Below are 22,713 nucleotides of genomic sequence, written 5' to 3' on the forward strand. Positions count from 1 at the left end.
TGGCTATATTACACAAGTTAAGAAGAAAATATATTCTTTAAATAAACCATTTTGAAAGGAACTTAAAACATTTGAATACAAAAGCCAATATTACATTTGATTGTAAAGGTCATTAAAGTAAAAATATGCAAGATGGACCACAAACTTTACCCATCTATGGAGCAGCTTGAGGCAATTTACAAAAATAAAAAGCATGAATAAAGATCATATTATACCAATGACTGTACTAGGTCAGCAATATCCATGGCACCAGGGGACTGATCAGTGATCAGAAAATATAAAGAAGGTCAGACACACACTGGTGCCACTATTCTGTACTCTGAACATTAATAGAAAGCCAAAGAGTGCCATTTGGAAGCAGCCTTAATAACAGAATTATTTGGAGCATGTTTGCTGGGACAAAAAAACCTCAATGTCTCAAAGTATGAATGTCAGTGAATGCTTAACCCCACCTGAGCCTGTTGCAGACTCTTCAGACACCAGGGTGCTTGAGGTGTTAACGCAGCAGACTACAAAGCCCCTGCCATAATCGTATGTAATTGTGAAGTGTCTTCATTATCTCATCATCCGCCCCAGCACGCGAAAATTTGATCCGCTTCAGACAGCAATCTCCGATTTCTGGATTCCATTCTGCACATTCAAACAAAAGAAATCTTCCCCAGACATCTTAAAAGTAAGAAAAAATGCTTCAGTTGTGGAATTTAGCAACAGACTAATGAGAAGGATGATTATAATGGCTAACCACCAAATCTCGTCTGGCACCTAAAAATTGTTTATTTTATTAATAACAATTTTAAACAGTTTAAAGTTATCAGCACAATGTTAATGCTATGTCACTGACACTGTTCTCCACCACATTCAGAACCAGCCCACCACCAAGGACAGAAGAAGAGGAAGAACAGGATGTGTGACGTCACATGATTCTACTGAAGACAAATTGTCCAGTATGCATCCTGAGATTTATAAAAAATTAAAAAGCTTTGGATAGGTAAGGCATGTATTTAACTTAGATGGAACTTGGCTTTCTGCTGTTAGAGCAATTTGTTTTTCACATTCTTTACAGACATGTTGAATGGGCATTTATGGTGTGGTAGTGCATGGCAATGCCATTGTGGTATCTCCATTCCTGTGTTCAGAATCTGAGTGGCCAGTGCATGCTGATGGCACAGGTGTGCACAGCCTTTAAATTAAAAGGTGTTGGGAAAGGTTCAAGACTCCATCTGGGAGACAGGAAGGCGCCACCCATGAGTCAGAGTGGAGTCCAGTGCAGCAGGGTGCTGCGGATTGAGAAAACCTCAGTGTGCAGGTGAGCACACGACTGAGGCTGTCTGGAGGAACAGACAGTGGCCTGAGGCCGGAGCATCGGTGCTGCAAATGTAAAGCCAGGAGGCTGGATAGGCAGGTGCTGCCATGAGATGCAAAAGAACCCCTGCGAGGGTAATTGTTCTGTTTTGTGAACTTTCAATAAAAGTGGGCAAGGAAGCCCTTGAATGAAGATTACAGCGAGTGGATGCATCCTTTATGCGCTACCATTGGAAGCTAAAGCTCAAAATGGCCTAAAGGATACGTGAAATGCTCAAAAAACATTATATATTTACTAAAAGCAGAGGAGCTGTAGAATAAAAAAAGATGCGAGCTGGAAGTTTATATGTTGCATGGTATTTATGTTATCAAACCTATATTTTCAATTAAATAAAATACACCAAAATTAATTTTATGCACACAAACAATACCATTCTCGATTTTCATAAAATTTTTAAAAACAAACACAAGTGTTGAGTAAATAGATACCCAACATGGCAAGCATACTCCCATGAAACAGTAAAAAAAAGTATGATACAAAAAATTGTCCACGGATGGCACTTAAAACTTTGACATACATTTTTTTTCTCCTCTTACTACAGTGTGCGTTTTGATATCAACATTTGCCAATAAACATGCATCCTTGGTGTGCGCATGTGTGTCTAAGAGGGACAGAGGTCCTTTAAAAAAAAAAAATTTAAATGTTGTTTGATTATTTTAAAAAGCACATAGCTGTATTATCACAAGGTGGTTAAAAAGCCACTATGTGATAGAAGTAATGTCATGACAGGTACTCTTAATGGAGATATAACTTCACTTTTTTTTTCAGTGAAACGCGTGTTTTACTGGCAGTGTGATTTTTTTTTTTTAGTTTCACTTCTTCCCGCTGGCTCCGCCCCCCTGCGATGCGGCCGCTCGCAAGAGACGGAACCCGGAAGCGGGGATCGCGGACAAGGTAAGACCTGTACGCTGTATTCCTGAGTGTGGCTCAGGGTTACCGCTTTGTTAACCCCGATCCACACTCGGGAATACCAATGGCAACGCGCGGCAAAACGCCCCAAATAAGCTCTTGTACTTCTTTGGGGCGTAGGCCATTTTGTAGCGCGTTCAGACGGCCTGTAATACGCCCAGGTGTGAACCATACCCATAGGAAACAATGGGATTTCGGTGTTTGAGCGTTTTTCAGCGTACAAACGCGCTACAAAACGCCCAGGTGTGAACCGGGGCTAAAGGTAGAAGTCGACTATACAATTTTAAAGCAAGCTCACAGCTGCTATTGCAACCTCGAGCTTGTTTTGACCCTTACAATGCCATGACATGTAGGACACATCCTTGACCGCAGAAAGATGAAAAGTCTACAGATCAGTATATGGTAAGAATCTGAAATGTGTCCTCCTAAAACCCCTGTGATGCCTACAGTTGTTATAGAACAGATAGTTATTTTTCCACTTCAAAATCGTTTTACTTAGCTATGACTGCTTATCTGCACATCAAATTCGATTCCCAGTGCAGTCAAGATTGTTTGACTTAATAGCAGTGGCCAGCCATGATGTAACTTTGTCAGGGACAGTCAATAGGAACTGAAGCCTGGGCAGCTGCCATGCCTATGGCACCACAGATGGATATAAACAAATTCACAATTTACTGTAATGGGGAGGAGTATTGAGGTATTGGGAATTGCTGTGCAGTCACAGTTTAGTATTATAGCACCACTGCCCTAATATTGTTATATGTCCCTCTGCACGAAATCTAGGTCTTGGCTCAGCCTCCTAAGAACCATGTAGGTAGTTTCGTAGCCCTCTAGCAGACACAAATTGATATATAAATTACTATTGCAAATATGACCACAACTTAATGAAAATAGTTAAAAGCCAGAATATGTATAGTCAAATGAACACAAGTGGAATCATAAGAAAAAGCAGAAATCCTTCTAAAGTTACTTTTTCATGTGCCGTGTCTCTTCTCACTGAACACAAAGCGGTTGAGATTCCTGTACAGCATTTCAATCTCACATGCATTAAAATATTAATTGAGAATATGTAACACCCTTTCACACAGTCATGATGTATTAATGAAGCTAAATTATATTTTATGTTTGGCACAGTCCTACAAGGATGCCCTACAACAATATGGGGTGATGGAAGGTTATACAGGGTTTTCTAGGACAAAACTCTTTCACACCAGTTTAACTCCTGAGATCTGTGACGCATGAAAACAAGTCTCATGGATCCATGTCTACAAAAAGTTGTGATTGTTACAACAGCATCAGTTTCTCTGCAGAAATTTAAGCATTTAAAGGGGAACTCCAGTCCACAGTTAAAAAACAAAACAACAAAAAAAGACCCCAAAACATGTTTAGATTATTTAACAAAAATCCAATCAGGGAGAGATTTTGACACAGGACTAATTTTCAGTACATGCATCTTCCTTGGATGTGTAAATGAAAGCGAGCTCTTGCCCTTGCTGTAATCTATTTACCATAATTTCCAAAGAACCTGTGTGGATAGAAAGAACATGATTTTTTTTGTACTCTGTTAAAATCCATTTCTCCAGTAGTATATTGAAGGACACAGGGCTTTTTCTTTCACTTAATGGGTACATCTAGCCCCTACAGGAGGTTTGGACACTATACTAATCAAAGAAGGAAACAGCCCGTAACAGGTGGCTATGCCTCTGCAAGTACACACAAATTCAGGAGTACCAAGCACTGGATAACATGAGAAGGGAAGAAACAATGTTTCCATAAACTACTGGAGAAAAAGATTCTAAGTCAAGTACAACGAAATCCTAATTTCTCACAGCATTAATTGGAACATGCCATAGCAAGCAGTTGTCAAGTAATGTGACTAAATCACACTGCCAGGTATGAACCTTACTTCCAAAGTTAGCAACCCGTCACATCCTTCCAATAGAGTTTTGTAGAGGTGTTGATCGAGGAACACTTACGCAGTTTGAAAACCCAGTAGAACACAACATGGTGTCAGAAGGCTCAGGAAGCACTCACTGCCTTGGGCTCCCATATCTCCCATATGTCTTTTCTGAAAGAATCCTCTAAGGGTTGGGTTTCTGTTGACCAGATGCCCACTACAGTAGCGCACTTTGCCCATTTCAACCCTAGCATTTCGTAGCAAAGACACACTCCAAAAGGTGAGTTTTCAAGGTAGCCAGAGTTTAGTTTGCCACAGATAATAAGAGCCCAGCATCCAAGCCAAAGTCCTGACCACGGTCAAAATTAATAAACCACAGAAGGATTCAAAGTTAACAAATTACAAAATAAACACAGCCAAGGTCAGGGCAGGAGATTCTCTAACAAGGCCAGGTCTAGAAAGCAAATCAAGTCTAAGGAGTCCAACTTGTCAGGGAGTTAGCAGGTTCAAGAAAATCAGGAAAACAAAAAAGGTAATAGGGCTAGGTAGAGTGAAAACAGATGAACCTAAAATCAAGGAAAGCAAAAAAGGACAGCGGAAAAGGAAGCAAGCAGGAACAGGTGGGTACCAGGACCCAAGAAGGACAGAAGGAACAGCAGCAAGAGCAAAAGCTGGAGATCAGGGCCCAGGAAGAACAGGAATACCCACAACAGGAACAAGATGACCTAACAAGTGAACAGAGCAAGCAGACAACAGTTAGGTTTCTGGTAGCCACGTTTTAATGTAGTGTCTGGGGCTCTAAAATATATGCGGACCATTTTGATGCAAGGTTTGCTTTGATCCCTAGAGAGCTCTCTAAGGAATGTAAAATGGTGAAGTTTTACTTGCTTGCTTGCTTTTTCTAGATATATTGGAGCACAGAAGGTGTTTTAACCATGCACTTATTCACACATGCTTTTAAAAACAGTAAAGTTTAATGTTTAACGAATAAGAAGAAGCTGCCAGCCACCCTCATTAATTAAACATGCAGATGTGCACTAGTAACACTTCTCTTGGTATTTGCTATGGATGAGTATAAAAAGCTCTGAACTTCTGACCCACCGAGTGATTGTAATCTTTTCTCATGAAAAAAAGCGTACACAAAATGTGGCCAGTCAAGGTTTCAATATGGAATGCAAGGGAGATGTGAGCAGCCAGATAGCTACACAAAACATATGCATTAATGCACAGTGCAAAACCCCCAAAGTAAAAACAGATGGTGCAAAAAGGCCCCCAGAACAATTTTCAGACTATATAAAATGATCGAAGAAAATATTTTGCCGTATTATGTAAAGTCTTAAAGCTGAACCCTAGACAAACAGTTAAATACATATGAAATATCTAGCCAAAGGGTTTGTATTACTGTCCATCCAATCCTGAGATTTACACAGCTCTATCATACAGTACAGCCAAGTGAATGACGCCACTTACATTTAAGTAATAAAGTGGTGCCTTCTTCCCACTCCTGCTTTCTGAATAGACAGTAAAAGAGCCGAAAGTGACTAATGAGATCATACTCCTATCTCTGCTTTTTCCTCGCTTATCAGCTTGTTTTTTGTCAACACATTTGCATCTAGCATACCTCACTCAGTCCTACCATTCCCTGGGGGGTATATCAAGTCAAGCTCAGGTTTCACTTCAAACATAAACGATTCATTAATAAATACCTTAAAGTGTATCTCTTATATTTGCCTGGAGGAGTTCAACTTTAAAGGGCATGTCAAGCCAAAACATTTTAGTTTTGAATAGAGTGCGATAGTATTAGAACACCTGTCTGGTTTTATTGCTATCTGACCCTCTGTTAGAAAGATGAATCCTGTCTGCGTCCGAGCACTGACACCAGCAAGGATGTGCAGCTTGGGTGAGCGTACAGCTGCGTCCTCCCATAGGGAAGAACAGGCTGCTGAGTACAATCACACGCAGCACCTGTCCTTCCTTGGAACGGCCCAATACGGCCGTGCATGCCGCACGGATCTGTACGGGCTGACTCTCAGCTGTGTGAAGGAGGCCTTGCGACTACCCATTCATGGCTTCAACCAGCATCAGTTCTTATGCTTGCAGAGTCAGGTGTATGATTAACCAATTATACCAAGCAGGTGCTAAGGATCATCAATTTCATATGGAGGTTGAAACAGTCATTAACTGAAAGAGAAACAGCTGTGTTTTGAAGTAGCACAAAGAAACGGGCAAAGTTGAGGACCATAGACGCCGTGGTTAGCCAAGGAAACTCAATGCAGCAGATTAAAGACACATCATGCTTACTTCCCTTTGACATAGAGAAATATATAGAGCTTGTCATCTGCACCAAACTGGCACAAACCAGTGGGACCCAGGCAAACCCATCTACTGTCCAGAGAAGTCTGGCCAGAAATGGTGTTCATGGAAGAACTGCGGCCAAAAAGTTCCAACGTGAAAACAAGGCTAAGCAACTCAGCTATGCAGGAAGATATAGGAACTGGGGTGCTCTGGACTGACGAGTCAAAATTTGAAATATTTGGCTGTAGCAGGAGGCAATTTGTTTGCTGAAGGGCTAGAGAGTGGTATAATAATGATTGTCTGCAGCAACAGTGAAGCATGGTGGAGGTTCCTTGCAAGTCTGGGGCTGCATTTCTGCCAATGGAGTCTGAGATTTTGCCAGGATCAATGGTGTCTTCAAATCTGAGAAATACAAGCAGATACTTATTCATCATGCCATAACATCAGGGAGGCATGTGATTGGCCCCAAATGTGTTCTACAGTAGGACAACCAACCCAAACATACAGCCAATATCATTAAGAACTATCTTCAGCGTAAAGAAAAAAGGGTCCTGCAAGTGATGGTTTGGCCCCCACAGAGCCCTAATCTCAATATCTGCGATGTCTGGAACAAGCTACCTAACGAGTTCCTTCAAAAACTTCTTATTTTACAGCATTTTTTCACAACACCTGCATTAAACGTTTGCACAGCAATATATATCTATAGATATATGTGTGTGTGTGTGTGTGTGTGTGTGTGTGTGTGTGCGCGCGCGTGTGTGTGTTTGCAAAGGCAAATACACCAGTAATCTTTACATTTGTAGATCCTCCATACTCCATAACAAAACAAAAACAAAAATAAAAAGTTTGGGCTGGACAAACACTTTAATCTCCGAGATTGTATGAGTCTTCTGAACACACTGTAAAAGGAGTCCACTGTACACTGTGGACAGCGGTCAACAGTAAATGGCCGTCTTACGTTGTTGACTATATTATCCCAACTATTCCGCACAAGCAGCTCTCTACAACTTGATTATTGTCTCTAGGGACCAACATTCTGGCTGAGTGGGTAACATGAGCTCATAGGGGTCTTTCTTTGGTTAGTAATATACATTTATCTGATAACATGATTAAACAAAGGGCTACATTATGAAATACTGTATACCACATTCTCTGTACTGAAAAAAACTAAGAAGTACTGAACTAAATTAGATTTATCTTCTATTTTTACTTAACACTTTGAAGAGCAACACCAATTAAGCAGATCAGTGGATTCAGGTGAAACATGCTACTGTGGATGCATGCAGGGTTGTGTTTTGACATCCTGCTAACCTAGGAAACACCTAAACGATTACGTCATTTTGTAGGGCTCTGGTCCTTGTGTTATGTGATTATTTTAGTGAAAGCCTCTGCTTGAATGCACTATTGCAGATAGTATTCTGCCTTTACTATATATGTGGGGTTACATTTCAACTGTAGACCATCAAATAAGAGCTATGAGATCATGTCTTCTTTCTTGAACAATTTTTTTTACGGTCTGTTTACTACTTTCAACACCCCCCTGCTAAGACAACTCTCAAAATATGGGAATTCTGTTCACTTTGCAGAGATTACCTTTCATTTCTTGTTGCATCTTCAGCACATAAAGTGAAGATAAATATCCCCATTGGACGCAGACAGCAAAAAAATGTTTTACAAATTAACCTCATAGTGGTTTTAACCCTTTCTTACGGTATCTAAATACATTTTAAATGCCTTTATATACAGTGGGGGGAGTTTTCAGTCCATTCAATACACTGGCTGATGGATTATAGCTATGCAGCGCTGACTGATCTTTCACTACTGTGAATTAACAGTCAGCATTATCAGAGCTGTGCGATCTGCCAGTGCAGAGTATGTTTACTAGCAGCCGGGCAGCTCTATCAGACAGCCCCCAAAGCACTGATTTTTCAATCATAATACTAAAAAAACAGTCAGTCCTGCGAGGCTGTGTAACAGAGCTGCCAGCTGCTAATAAACATCCACTACACTGGCAAATAGACCATATGGCCCTGCAGAGCTGACTGTTCATTCATAATAGAAAAGATGAGTCAGCATGGCTATGGAGGGGTAACTCAATACTGTGCTATAGCTCCCTCAAAGAAACACCTATAAACTGGGCATTATCCTGGGGTGGAGCTACAGCACAGCATAAAGTCCTTTTAGTCTTAAATCAGTGCACGGATCTTAACAGGGCCAAGTCTGATGTGCATTGGTTCCCCTGAGGATACTACAACAATTTTGACCCTTTTTTGTTAATTCTTCTTTAAGGGGGGCTGATTTAAAAAGGTGTCGACATCAAGACAACCTTTTTCTTCTTCTTCTACTGCTAGATCATCTCACTAAGTCTGGGCATTTTTACCTCCCATTGACCACTGACACTAGTGCATTTTTTCCTCCCAAAAATGTCAGGGCATTAGAGCTGCAGCTAACGATTATTTTCAAAATTGGTTAGCCGATTATTAAGTTTGATTAGTCGGTTAAATCGGATAAAAAATAAAATACATTTTAAAAAATGGACTACTAGTTTGTATTGAGATTGCACTCCATCACAGGAGCAAGCTTGGAGCAGTGGAAGAAAAAAAAGTAAAAAAGAAAAAAAAAATAGTGTGGTGCGCAATATAGTGAAAAGGAAAGTGTATATTTATACAGCAATGAATGCAGAATGGCACCGACTATAGAGGACTACAAATCCCAGCAATAGTACATTATACAGCGCAATGCAGAATATCACCAGCTATAGAGGACTACAACATATCCCAGCAATAGTACATTATAGCTGGCGGTATTCTGCATTGCGCTGTATAATGTACTATTGCTGGGTTTTGCAGTCTCTATAGCTGTTGGTATTCGGCATTGCACCACTGTATAATGTATTATTGCTGGAATTTGTTGTACTCCTCTATAGCTGGTGGTATTCCACATTGCGCTGTATAATGTATTATCGCTGGGATTTGTAGTCCTCTATACAGCGCAGAATATCACCAGCTATATAGGAATACAACAAATCCCAGCAATACATTATACATACAGTGTATAATGTATTGCTGGGATTTGTATTCCTCTGTATCTCTGTAGCGCTCTGTATAATATACAGCACAATGTACCATCAGCTATAGAGGAATACAAATCCCAGAAATACATTATAGAACACCATGTGTGGGAAAGTGCAGGCTTACCTGAGCAGTCTACCAGCAACTTGCTTCTGAATCGGACCTGTCTATCGGCGGCTGTCATCCCCCCACACCTGCTCCTCCTTACTACATCTCCCCGCGTCCCTGTGCCGATCGTGGATGTGGGTGGGCGGTGAGTGTGAGGCAGGGAGGAGGTGCGGCGTGAAGAGCGTGTGTGGAGCCGTGAACAGGGCCAACTGATCGGAAGCCGATTAATCGATTATTGAAAAAGTTGACAACTTTTTCAATAATCGATTAGTTGTTGCAGCCCTACAGGGCATTTTTTCCCTCTAAGCAACCAACAACGTCAGGCATCTTCTCCCACTGACCAATGATGTTGGGCATTTGTGTCCTATTGATCAATAACACCAGGCACTTTTCTCCCACTGACCAATAATGACAGGCATTTTTCTACCACTGACCAATGACATGGGAGAATTTTTCTACCACTGGACATACAGTATAAGGGGCACTGGGTTACATAATTCTAACTGCTGTACTCAGTATGATGTGCTGTAGGCTACATATTCTTGACCAAGGGTGTTTTTATTTCAATAGTTGATGGTCGTTAAGTACCCCCTAAATGTTGGAATAAAGTTCTTCCTCAAGGTATGCTCAGACAGAAAAGCATATGCAATAGGAAAGTTTAAAAAAAAGGTATTTTGTCCTGCAGTTTGTGTGTGTCTGTAAGACTTTTGCTTGTTGTAAGGAATTACAGCGTATTTTATGGGTACAAGGACTGTGGCACATGTGTGCAGTGTATATCGTGAGTAGACTCTTACTATGACCCTTTAAAAGCACATCATAGTTACATAGTTAGTCTAGTCTAGTTGAAAAAAGACACAAGTCCATCGAATTCAACCTATAGAGATACGGAGAAAAAAAAGAGAAAAAAAGAAGAAGAAAAGCCTAAATAGAACGTTATGCCTGTTGATCTATTGTTCAGCACTATGTAGCCAGGCCCACCCGCGTTATCACCTTCTACAGGATGTCCCTCTTTTTCAAAGACTGAGGTTGGGAAGTATGTCTTACCATCTATACCAAAATGGTTGTCAACCCAATAAAGTCACTGTGAGATTAAAAAACAGTCTTCCAGAGGAAAAAAACATTTTAAGCACACAGCGTCCTGTCATAGAATACACAAACTCTCCTCTGTTACTCTAAAGTAACACATTTAGGAGGATCTGAGGTTTCTGTGCACTCTAAAATCATCCAGCTGCAGAAAAGTTTGCAAATAAGCTCACTGGAAAGGCAGCTTCCAAACAAAACAGGCCTCCCTTGTTGGGCAACCAGAATGTTCAGAAATAAATGGTGCCAAACCAAATTGTTCACAATTCGATCAAATATAAAACAGTCAACGTATTTTGGGGGGCAGCAACATTTCCCTTTCATCAGGGCTTAGAATGGGATTAGGATTTGATTGTATTAAAAAGACACTTTAAGCAAACTGACCTCTATATGATTTGATTAAAAAAGACCTCCATTAGGGCTGGAATTGTTATTGACAGCAGCAGTCAATTCAAATCAAATCCGTATCCCATTCTAAGCCCGGATGAGTGGGAGTGTTGCCCCCCAAAAACGCATTGGCAGTTTTTGTTTGATCAACTTGTGAACAAATAAGGCACTTTTGGACTCTAACCTCTTGGTTTGGCGCCCTTTATTTCTGAACAATTAGTCTCTGCTGTTATTGAGAGAGAGCAACAAGTCCTAAAGCACACTTGAAGGCTAATCTGTTAAAAAGGGACCAGAAGTTTTTTTAAATGTACGTAAAATAGTCAGCTTGGTGTAAAGGCTGCATTCAAACTTGTTTTATTTCAATGCGGAAAAATTGATCTGGTAATTATATAGATACACGTCCCAGATCACATTTTTCTGCATTTAAAAATGTGCTTGCGGGAAGTATCCCCATTTACAGTGGGTGAAGCATAAATTCTATCTCCAGGGAGACAAACCTGATACTTTATTGGCCAACAGACTAAGAGATGAGGGCCCTAAACTCTATACCATTCAATACTATATCAATTCTATACTTACTTTATCAATTACTTTGCCTGATATGGAGGTGGACGAAACTTTTTGAATGATCGTCAAAAAGGAAGTACTTTGGCTCGCGATTCCCCATTATCTTTGATTTGTACGATTCCAAAGCCCCATACTGATCACACCTCGTGGGAGAATTATAGGCTCATTTCTTTAAACAACATTGATATTAAGCTGCTCACAAAAATTCTTGCTACTAAAGTTAATTATTTTTTGAGCTCGCTGGTATCGAAGAATCAGGTGGGATTCATACCAGGGAATAGGCAGGGGATAACATTCACTACGCTCTACTTCTTCACATAGCACACACTAGGCAAATCTCGATAATGTTGCAGTCACTGGACATCACCAAAGCTTTCGACTCCCTCGGGCTAAAGCAGGTTCTTTAGCACTGGGGACTTGGACTGTCCTTTTTGAAGTGGATATATGCTCTTTACTCCATGCCCTCAGCATATGTCCAGTATCAGGGCTTCTGATCAGATGTTTTTCCAATCTCTAGGGGATCTAGGTAGGGGTGTCCTTTGTCCCCTCTACCCTTTGCCCTGGCCATTGAGCCTTTGGCTCAAGCTATTAGTTGTCATAAATGACATTCTGGGTATTGAGGTGGCGTGATATCATCATAAAATCAGCCTACTTGCTGACGACGCTCTTTTGATGGTCTCCAACCCTATAATATCCTTGCCTAATCTTTTACAAATGCTACAACAATTCGGGGATCTGCCAGGCTTGCGTGTCAACTCTATTAAATCGAAGGCCCTTAATGTCTCCTTACCTCCCTCTCTGTTTGTGACGCTATGAAATGGTTCTTTCCCTACTTGTGGGTCCAGGCTACCCTTCCATATCTTGAAGTTCACCTTACTCCGTCTTATGACACTTTATCCAGTGCGAATTATCCTAAGTTGTTCACCCATTTGTCCTCGCTTCTGATCTCTTGGAACAAACACCATATTTTGTGGCTTGGGAGAATTACAGCAGTAAAGATGTCGCAAGTAAAGTTTTTGTATTTCGCTAGGGTCTTGTCTGTTCCTATTCCATCCTTTCCTTTTTGACTCCTAAACGTCAGATCCTCCAGTTTGTCTAGTCCGGTTCGGTTCCCAGGGTAGCTCGCTCTGTCCAGTGCCATACGAAACGTTGGGGGGGTCTGGATTTACCACTCTTCCAGAAATACTATTCGGCGGTACAATTGGTTCCCCTGATCCAATGGCATTCGGAACAAGAAGTCCTCCTGTGGGTCTCCTTTAAAGCTTACTTATGTACCCCAATATTCCTTGCCAATCTTCCCTGGTTACCCACCAAACTCCGTAAGACGGTTACGTGTCCAATCACCAAACATACCTTGCATCTCTGGGATAGCCTGAAAGTCTCTCAACAATGGGCCTGCCCACATGCCCCTCTTTTGTCTCTCCAAGGGAACCCTTTCTTTCTCCCGGGCTATAATACTCCTTCTGTGTTCCAGTGCTGATGGTCACGATCTTTGTACCAAGCCAGGCACTGCAACTGGTATTGCTTCTTTTCCCATGCTCCAGAGATCTTTTAACATTTTTGCAAATTAAACGTATATTCTGCAGACGTTGAAAGGCCCAGTGTCGGAACTTTCATCGGATAATGTACGAGGTTCGGGCTTGATTTATCATCTTTATGCTTCACTGATGGAATTCCTATGCCTCTAAGTGGGAACAGGAATTGGGATGTTCTCTTGATGAAAACACATGCACCTAGATATGGGTCACGACTGCTAAGAGTTCTACTAATGTCAGAGCGGTGGAAGCGAATTATAAGTTGCTCCTGCGAAGGTACCTGGTTCCTCTCCATATATCTCATGCAGTTCCCTCTAGGTCCCCACTATGTTTTTAGGGTTGTCAGTAGGGATGCACAGATACTTCAAGTACCAGTGCAGATACTTGGCATTTTCATGAGAACTACCAGGGTTGCAGCAGGTGGAGGGCTCCTTTCTCCATATTTGGTAGGAATGTCCTAGGATGCAGCGCTTTTGGTCTAGGGTGTACCGGTTGTTTTATACAATGACAGGGAAATCAATTAGCAAAAACCCAGTCGAAGCATTACTGGGTAAAAAAACAGAAGTCTGTACTTAATGTCAGTTTCGGCTAGTTAGCTATATTCTCACTGAAGCGAGGGGGGTGATTGTGCGGGTACGGCACTCCCTTACAGTTCCCCTTCCCGGAAGTCAAACTCAGAATCTCGCAAGTCATGTTTTTGAAAAGATGTCGGCTGTCCAGTTACTCAATAAATTTGAGAAGATTTGGGAACCATGGATCGTTTCCTACATGCCTCCCTCTTTTCATTTGGTTGGAATCTTTGGTCCTTTGAGGTGTTTGATCTGCCCCTGTCCTGTATTTTTGCCATATTTAAGTTTGGGGTCAACTATATTGGGGCCCTCTCCATTTACTGTTTACCTTTTCCTATATGTACCTCTTATACTGATAATCTTCCCTGATAGCCCGATTGGGCTTATATGGTTGCACATCTTGATTCTGACACTGTACACTTTGATTGATCCTGTAACCCTATTGGATTCTGTATTTCCACATTGTACCTACGGTTTATTGTTAAAAATTGATTGAACACAAATATGTACATGCATTCAGAGTATCCAAACGGCCCCTGAATGCACTGATCTCTATTTTCTCTAAACAATAATATCCTGAATGCACCTAAAACACAAAATGAATGATACCATTTAAAATAATTTCATGCATTTAGAAATGTCCTATAAATGCATATACTCTCATATCAACATACAATGACGTATCCTATAATGGTCTTGTCTTCAGATGATCACAGGAGGATTACTGTAATTTATTTAACTGGATTATTGGTATGGCCCAAAAATGTTTTCACACTCAGTGCAACCACACATACATAATTTACAAGCCATGCAACTAAGTAGAACAATTTTTGCAATACCGGGGCAGGGTAGGGGCATCCTAGGAATTAAGAGCAATTACAATCATCAGGAGTATACATCATTTGTAGATATTTTACATGTATTAAGGTTAATAACTCCCCCAAGTCTGGTAAAAAAAATCAGGGCAGGTTTGGCAACTTATCTCCAGGGTTTATCCTTCTGTGGCCATTCTTACACTTTCCAATACGTAGAGATTAAAGCCCAATTAAGGGTTCACATATTTTCTTCACTGTAAAATCCTGTACCACTGTATATTATGATTTTAATGGATTTTAAGTTGGATAGGCTCCAAAATACTCCTTTCTCTTTGTGGAAATTTGATACTCTAAACTGGTATAACAGAGCAACGGCCCCACCTCTCACCAGGTTTCCTCATACAGACTTGTATTGCTTAATAAGAGTGGTGGTGTGCTGACCAGGTCTATTATATTATGACAAGCACAGGGGAAAGTGGTCAAACCTTGGTGCCTATTATGCTGCACAGTCATATTAAGACATGCTACACAACTAGTAGAACCAGAAATTGCAGTCACAATATGGAAAATGGAGGTTGTTAGTAAAATAGCTGTCTAGCTAAATAACTATTTCTGTATCTTCAATTGGACTTTAATGTCAAATATTGAATAAAAAGGCATGAGCTAAAAGTCCAGACCAGCAGCATGAAGCCATTTCTTTACAGAAGCTGCTTCTAATGACAAAAAACATTTGCCCTCCAGTGGGTTGTCTTTCTAGCCCTAGGCTTTGCTGTGAAAGCTGTGGAACACACAGGCCTGGAAATCTCTAGAGACCCCATTTAGAAAATAATAGGAACCCAAAAGTGACACGGTCCTGTGTATAGGAGAGCGATACTGCCAGCACTGACTCTTCCCTTTTCCACTTGACCTGAGAAGACAGCCAGATTTTGACATGAGTCTCCAGAGGCTCTGCTTCATGAGCGATTCACTTTTTTAATGTAACCAGTTGTCACAATGGCAAAGTCATAATTTAAATTCCATATGAATGTCAGCTATTCATTGGCAGGCTAGGTGAGGATGGCCTACAGCAAGAACTCTTGTCCTGTGGACTGAAATAGTTCATATCTCTTGATAATGTATCATCAGAAACTGGAGCATATGGATCAAACCTTGGTATAACAATGACCTCCATTAGCAACAATGCATTTATCTTAGAACCAACGAACCAAGCTAGATGGCACCGTGCTGACTATTTGAAAGCAATGGAATAATTTTTTTATCCTCACAAGCTACATTAAATAAATGTCACCTGATGCACCCCTTATCAGGGGTGTTCATTATTTCTATGGCCACTTTCAGATCAAAGCAGACACTATACATTGTGGGAGAAAATTTAAGCTGCCCACAGGTCTTATATGTGCAATCTTTACTTAAATAAGAAAAACTGAACATTTTTAGCAAAAAAATCATCAACGCATCAATAGATATTTAAATGATCACTTCTAATATGCCTGCCCATTTTCTCTACCCTGAAGAATAATTTCAGTAGTTTTTAGCCACCAGCCCCCCATGAGTATTTTGAATATGTATATAATTTTTAAAATGAGTTTCTGTGTTGTAGGAAACTGCACAACTAAGGAGTCAACCTCCAGTCAGGCAGGAATGCTTGATCAGGCAGGATGGTTTCTGCTAACTGATGGATGGTAGGGGAGAGTGATGCGAATGTGCATGCTTATGCATAATCATCAGTCAACCAATTAGACAACCTGTTCCCTCTTTCACAAGGAATGTCAGTGATCATTTCACTGTGAACACACCAAATGAACTATTGCAGACTAATAGCATGTGATACTCCAATATGTCTATTGTTTAGAGGGTAAGTCAACTCAAAAGTTAAATTTTATTACTGGTGGAGCCTGGTGAGCCGAGCTAACCCTTGGATTCTTATATCTCACTTTCATAATTCCATAATCTATCCCTGCCAATATGAGAAGTTTGGGTGATCCTCAAGAACTTCCCATCATTTAAAACGAATGAAAAGCCCAAACAGCAGAGTGGTACCCCCTCATATTGTCCACAGCAGACCTAGGATTCAAGTGCAGATCTCTAGCCAACAGCATCCTCAGGAGATAATTCCACTTTTTGAGGGTATAGCAGTTGTAGCTCACCTTTGTAGGTATTTTTTCAAACCAAATCTGGCAGGTAATGTTTTCCCAAACGCTTCCAGGTAGGCACAGGTCATTTTGATCATTTAAAAGAAGCACACAAGGGCTACATAGGCAATTTTTTTGATTGTGCAACTATAATCTGAATTGATTGCCCTGTTTGTAACACATCAACTACTACAAGAGAGAGTTGCAATTGAATTACTGAGCAATCAAACAATGCTGCAATTTTGTAGCATCCCGGAGAATATGAGGGATTAATCGCCTCTCCTCCACAGATTTGATTGGGCAAAGGGGAATAACTGCTCAACAAATGGTTATTTAAGAGACTATTGGGCACTATTTTTCATATTAAACATAAACTTGAGTTTAATCTCAAGACTGATATCTTAAGAAGTGTCGAAATAGCATCTCTATAGAGCTAAGTGGTGATTTTGTCTCCTTTGTCTGTTTTAGTCTGGAGAAAAAAAAAAACACAACTGTTTCCATAACTGTATCCATATGTCATGTTTTAATAAAATATTAAGCCATAGGGGGCTGCTAAAATATTTCTTAATAGACACATATGTATTCAGCTTTACACCTTACCAAAGAAATATCGTTTTGCTGTGCCCAGATAGCTGTATCACTGTCTCAAAAGGAAAATCTAGACAGAATTAGGATTTGTAAACAGTAATCTACATCAACCAGTGAGGTATAATTCAATACAACACATCTTCCCATCTAGGAGGAATAAAGCTAACTGATGACAGTACAGTATGACACATGGACTTACAGTACTTTGCAGCAAACATCACACATCATACACATTTCAAATACTGAAAATAAGAAAAAACAGGGCCAATGTAGAGATAAAAGTGCAAACATCAGTATTTCCATAACAGTTACAAAAATCTGTATTTTCTTTTCCTTTTTTAAATCAGTAGTTGACAAAACTCATATACTACATTAAAGTACACATCATGTGTGGCTTCTGGGACTGAACATTACAATTGAGATTCTAGAATCAGCATAGAGAGATTTTTTTATATACAATTCATCCAAAAAAAGCTTTAGAAGAGTTAAAAAATAATTATTATTTTCTCTGTGCCTGTACCTTACCCAAGTAAAGATAAGGTACAAATAAATTAACATTAGAGTGACATTAAACTCAGGAGTTCAATCTTAAAAATGCATTTGAGTACCCTAATTACAGAGGCTGGCAAAAAAAATGTATATACTTTTTAAGAAAGGAAAAAAAACTGTATTAAAATGGTAATACTCAATATATACCGATAAAATTATAATACTCAATAGAAGTCACGTTTGACTTCTGCAATTACAAGAGGTGCTCAAAGTGGTTACCATCAGCGTCCAGACAATTCTGATTATGGCGAACTACTGCTTGAGTAACGTTGGCCAAAGTGTCCTCGCTGCACATTTTGTTTCAATTTCTTCCTAAAGTACCGCCAGTGTAGCTGGTTTTCTACAGTCCACTACATCCTTTAAGGTCCCCTATAGGTAGAAGTCAGGTGTTAAGTCAGGAGAACGTCGGGGAAACTCAACCTCACCTCTTCCTCCTATCCATTGTCCTGGCAAACTTCGATCAGGGTCGTCTTCTTTTTTTTTTTATACATTTTTTGGCAAATTGGTAAAACAATACTGGACTTTGTGTATCACTCAGCTGTAGCTCTTCAAATCATCTCTGAATTCATGCTGACACTGTCCTTCCTCCTGGAGGATGGCTACTTTTGTTCCCTATGGTCCCTGTGTGTGTTGTAAAGTAGTCACCGCTCCACGCTCACTCTCGTGATGGACTACAATCTCAATACAAATTAGTAAACTAAGAGTGAGATTGTAGTCCATCACGGGAGTGATCTTGTGGCGGCGGCTACTTTACAAAACACACACAAAGACCATGGGGAACAAAAGTAGCCATCCTCCGGAAGGAAGAACAGTATGAAATCAGAGATGTTTTGAGGATCTACAGCTGAATAATTCACAATACATGTCCTTTATTCATTGGAACATTTCTGTTAATAGTTAAAAAGGTAAATGCATTTTTAAGATTTAACTCCTGAGTTTAGTGTCACTTTAACATTGAAGAGTAAAAATAAAAGACAAATATAGCTCCTATTCTTTCGTGGGGTCCTTAAAAAAAAAAAATTTGTAAAATCAGAAGCTAAAGGAAAAATATAAGACATCCCCAGGACCTGTGTAACACTTCCTATTCCACAGTTGCCACTGTTTTATTGATTTCCTTAATGTTCGTTTACCTCCTGAGATGTTAAAAAATAAGGATATTGTGTTTTCAGCAAAACATATGCGATTTGCTGCACAGCAATTCATTGTATATTTATGAGAATTACATTTCAAAATAAGTTGTAAATCAAACACATGTTCTTCTCTGCCTAACTGCTGAAATGTACTGTTTACTTGAAACTGTATATTGTTTGACATTTCCAACCATTACCCCCAAATAAAATGTTACAGCAACACATATGTGTAAACAAAGCAAAAAGTGCCAAAACACGTCAAAATGTGGGTACAAATCCCATCTGAACATGCACATAAAACATATAGAAGGGAATTTATCAAGGCTGGAGCAGACAAAATCTGGAGCATCTGTACATGGCAACCAATCAGCTTCTCTCTTTCATTTTCAAACCTTAAAGCTTCATTCACATGAAAAACTACCGGCACGTACTGCTGCCGGCACGGCCGTATCAGGCAGCTCCCTGGAAAGACAGGGGCTGTGTGTGATTAGTACGCAGCCCCTGTCCTTCTCTATGGAACTACACGGCCGTATGCCGCGCGATACGGGAGCTGCCCGATACGGCCATGCACGCAGCACCGAGCTGTACGTGCCGGCCGTTTCTCCTGTGAATGAGGCCTTACTGAACAAACTGGAGAAAGAAGCTGATTGGTTGCCATGCACAGCTGCTCCAGATTTGGTCTGCTCCAGTTTTGATATATTCCCCCATACAATTTTGATTTGGCTCTCCTCCCTGTTTCACACTAGAAGGTTACTAAACATGTATGACAACTACAGTGATTTAATGTGCCTCAATTGATGAAGCCTGAACACTACAGAAACCATTGCATACAGTGGGGGAAAAAACAAACAATTAATAAAATACCAAAGCCGTAAAGTCAGCAAATCGCATTGTTCACTTCAAAAGAGAACAATGGCGTGCAAGGCAGGTAAAATATTAATGTGCATTATGATAATGCAAAGAGTGATGCGTGGAATGTAGTAGCCCATAGCAACTTATCAGAAAAGTTTCCTTGTCCAGGCTGCACAAAATTGATTTACGCTATAACCTGATTGGTTGCTATGGGTTACTGCACTTTTTTTGCATCTTATCAAGAAGAAACCACTGTGTTTAATAGTTGCGCTGACAGGCAAGAAGGCACAATCTGTCCTGCTAATTGGCCAACCAGATTATAGTTATGTGGGGTCTGGCACAAGATTATTTATTACAATCTTTAAGTTCGCTGCAATAACTAAATGTGAATAGCACCCCAACGCACCTTAGTTGCAGCACACGGTAAAATGCAGTAATGCACTACCATGCCTTGAGCTGTGCTTAGGAAATGGTACATGTACATTTTTTGGTCTGTTGCGGTGCATTACATAGCCCATCTAAATGAATGGGTTGTTTTAATGCAACACAAGTTGATGCTCATGCCTCCTATGTGTGAACTGACATGCATTTTTGCTTGTACAGAAACATATTGTGGCATGTTGCCCATTTATCTTCAATGAGCCCTCAACAGGTGTCCACTGACCAAAACCATACCTGTCTCATTTTTTTTTCAAACACACCGCAAAGCAACTTATGTGTTTCTGATGACGTGAATTGCGCGAATTGAGAGAGAGGGGCACTTTGTCTACCATGCATCAGTGTCCATGTGCAGTAAAAAGTACACATCTCTATACATGTGAAACAACCCGTAAAATGGAAACACACCTTTGTAGTTTTTGCCTATGTGTTTTCCACTAAAATTAAAGGACATGCATTAAAATGCACCTTAACACGCATTGTATTGCAGGTTAAAACGCATGTCGCCATGCACTGCAACACGCGTTGACATGCATTTTGATGCATGTTCATTGATTTTAAAAGGAACAACACATTAGGGGGGGAAATGCACAAAAGGATGTGTTTGGGTGACCATAAAAGATAAGCAATGCTCTGAAATTTGAACATTGTTTGAAACAACCAGGTCCTTTCTGATCTAGCAGTGGGTGACAATGAGCGCACCTGAATGATGGTCATGAGTGCTCATTCTGCTACATTCTCTTTTGTACTAGATGTTTTTTTATGTGAGCAGGATCCAATCCTTCAATCGTCTTTGGAGAATAACAAGGAAGGATCAGTGGTACCAGGTGTGCGTCCCATTGTTAGCATCAGGTGAAAACTTTCAGGACACTCACCTGAACATGGACAGTTATTTCCCTGCCTGTCATTTGTGAGGGAGATAGCTGCCCATGTACAGCCATTCTTAACCGTCCACATACAAAAATAGAAATGCATTTGCTTTGCTAATCATTAGAGGAGATGGCAATCACTCTATGCATAGAGTAAATTATGCAGCTCCAAATTGTAGACAAAGGAAATCACTTCCAGCAAGGCTGATTGGCTTACAAACTCCCCAGATACCCCAACTACAATATTATATTTTCAATGTTCATGGACAATAGCCAGGAAAAGTCTAAAGGCTAAAACAAATAGTTAACTGTAAGGAGACATGCGAGAGAGTTTGAGGATGCCATGTCAATACATACACATAGAGAGAGTTTGACCATGCCATGTACATGCATATACATAGGAGAGAGTTTGAGGATGCCATGCCAATACATACACATAGAGAGAGCTTGAGGATGCAATGTAAAACATATGCATAGAGAGTTTAAGGATGCCATGTGGAATCATATACATAGAGAGAGTTTGAGGATGCCATGTAGAAAACTATAAACATAGAGAGAGTTTGAGGATGCCATGTCAATACATAGACATAGAGAGAGTTTGAGGATGCCATGTAATAAAGTAAAATCTAGGTTGCATGAGACTTCACCTATGAAGGAAAGAACTGCCTTCACTTCCTCTTTGTCCATACATTACAACACATACAATCTATATTCTGTATATTGTATGCATAGACACGATTCTACCAGAACAGTATGCATGTCACAATTGTTCCATGTAAAGGTATACTATACCCATTCAGCCTCTGTGGAGCTACAAATTCCAGCATGTCCACACATGTGACACAGCAGCTGGAGTGTATTAGCCATTAGCACAGGATTAGGGTGGTGTACAGAGAATGAAGTGATCAGAGCTTACCTGACACAGGTGACTCCGGGACCCACCTCACTCCGGGCTGCAGAGTATGAAAGCTGGCTCTCACTTCTTTGCAGTTGAGGGGTCCCTTCGCTGCTGCCACCATGGTCACCCATGCCATGAGCGCAGCTACACACAACTCCCAGGCTGCCATGTGTTCAGTCTCGGTGCTCGCTCAGATCTTGCTGACAGTTCAATGCATGCCAGAGCACCTGGCTGTGATAACAGGTGCAGGAGAGAGCCCAGACAGCAGGCTGCAGTGATAGGGGTCCTGCCAGCATGGAAGTCCTATATTCTGGGTATAGCCTGGATGCAGAGCGCCCACACAGTCAGGAGTACAGTACACGGCTTCTCATGCCCTAGGTGAAATGAGCTCTGCTCCTGGGATGCTCCTCTTTTGGCTTTAAGCAGAGCGTACCATTTACGGTACGGATCAGGCGCCACCTGCTGGTCATTATTCATCACTACATCGGCGCTTCTATTTTTAGCAGTAACACGTGAATGCGACCCTAGAACTTACTGGGTGCGATTCAAAAAAAGCCTTTGTGACATTTTTCTGGATATGTGGTGTCTATAGAAAGTTCTGCACCCAGGGGAGTACCTAGCCTTTTTGCCTCCTGAGTTGGCAGGGGTGGGGTGCATAATA

General features: G+C 40.6%; 1 protein-coding gene across 1 annotated transcript in view; it reads right to left on the minus strand.

Moving 5' to 3' along the window:
• Positions 1-22,441, minus strand: part of GPC3 (glypican 3) — a 365,721-nt gene extending 343,280 nt beyond the window's left edge. The window contains exon 1 of the mRNA XM_018565397.1: positions 22,071-22,441. Within this exon, the coding sequence (XP_018420899.1) occupies positions 22,071-22,221 (151 nt within the window). The 5' untranslated portion in view covers positions 22,222-22,441. The remainder of the gene's footprint in view (positions 1-22,070) is intronic.
• Positions 22,442-22,713: the final 272 nt, after the last annotated feature.

The sequence above is a fragment of the Nanorana parkeri genome, unplaced genomic scaffold (genome assembly GCF_000935625.1).
Source record: "Nanorana parkeri isolate BGI_ZX_2015 unplaced genomic scaffold, ASM93562v1 scaffold841, whole genome shotgun sequence".
Classification (NCBI taxonomy): Eukaryota; Metazoa; Chordata; class Amphibia; order Anura; family Dicroglossidae; genus Nanorana; species Nanorana parkeri.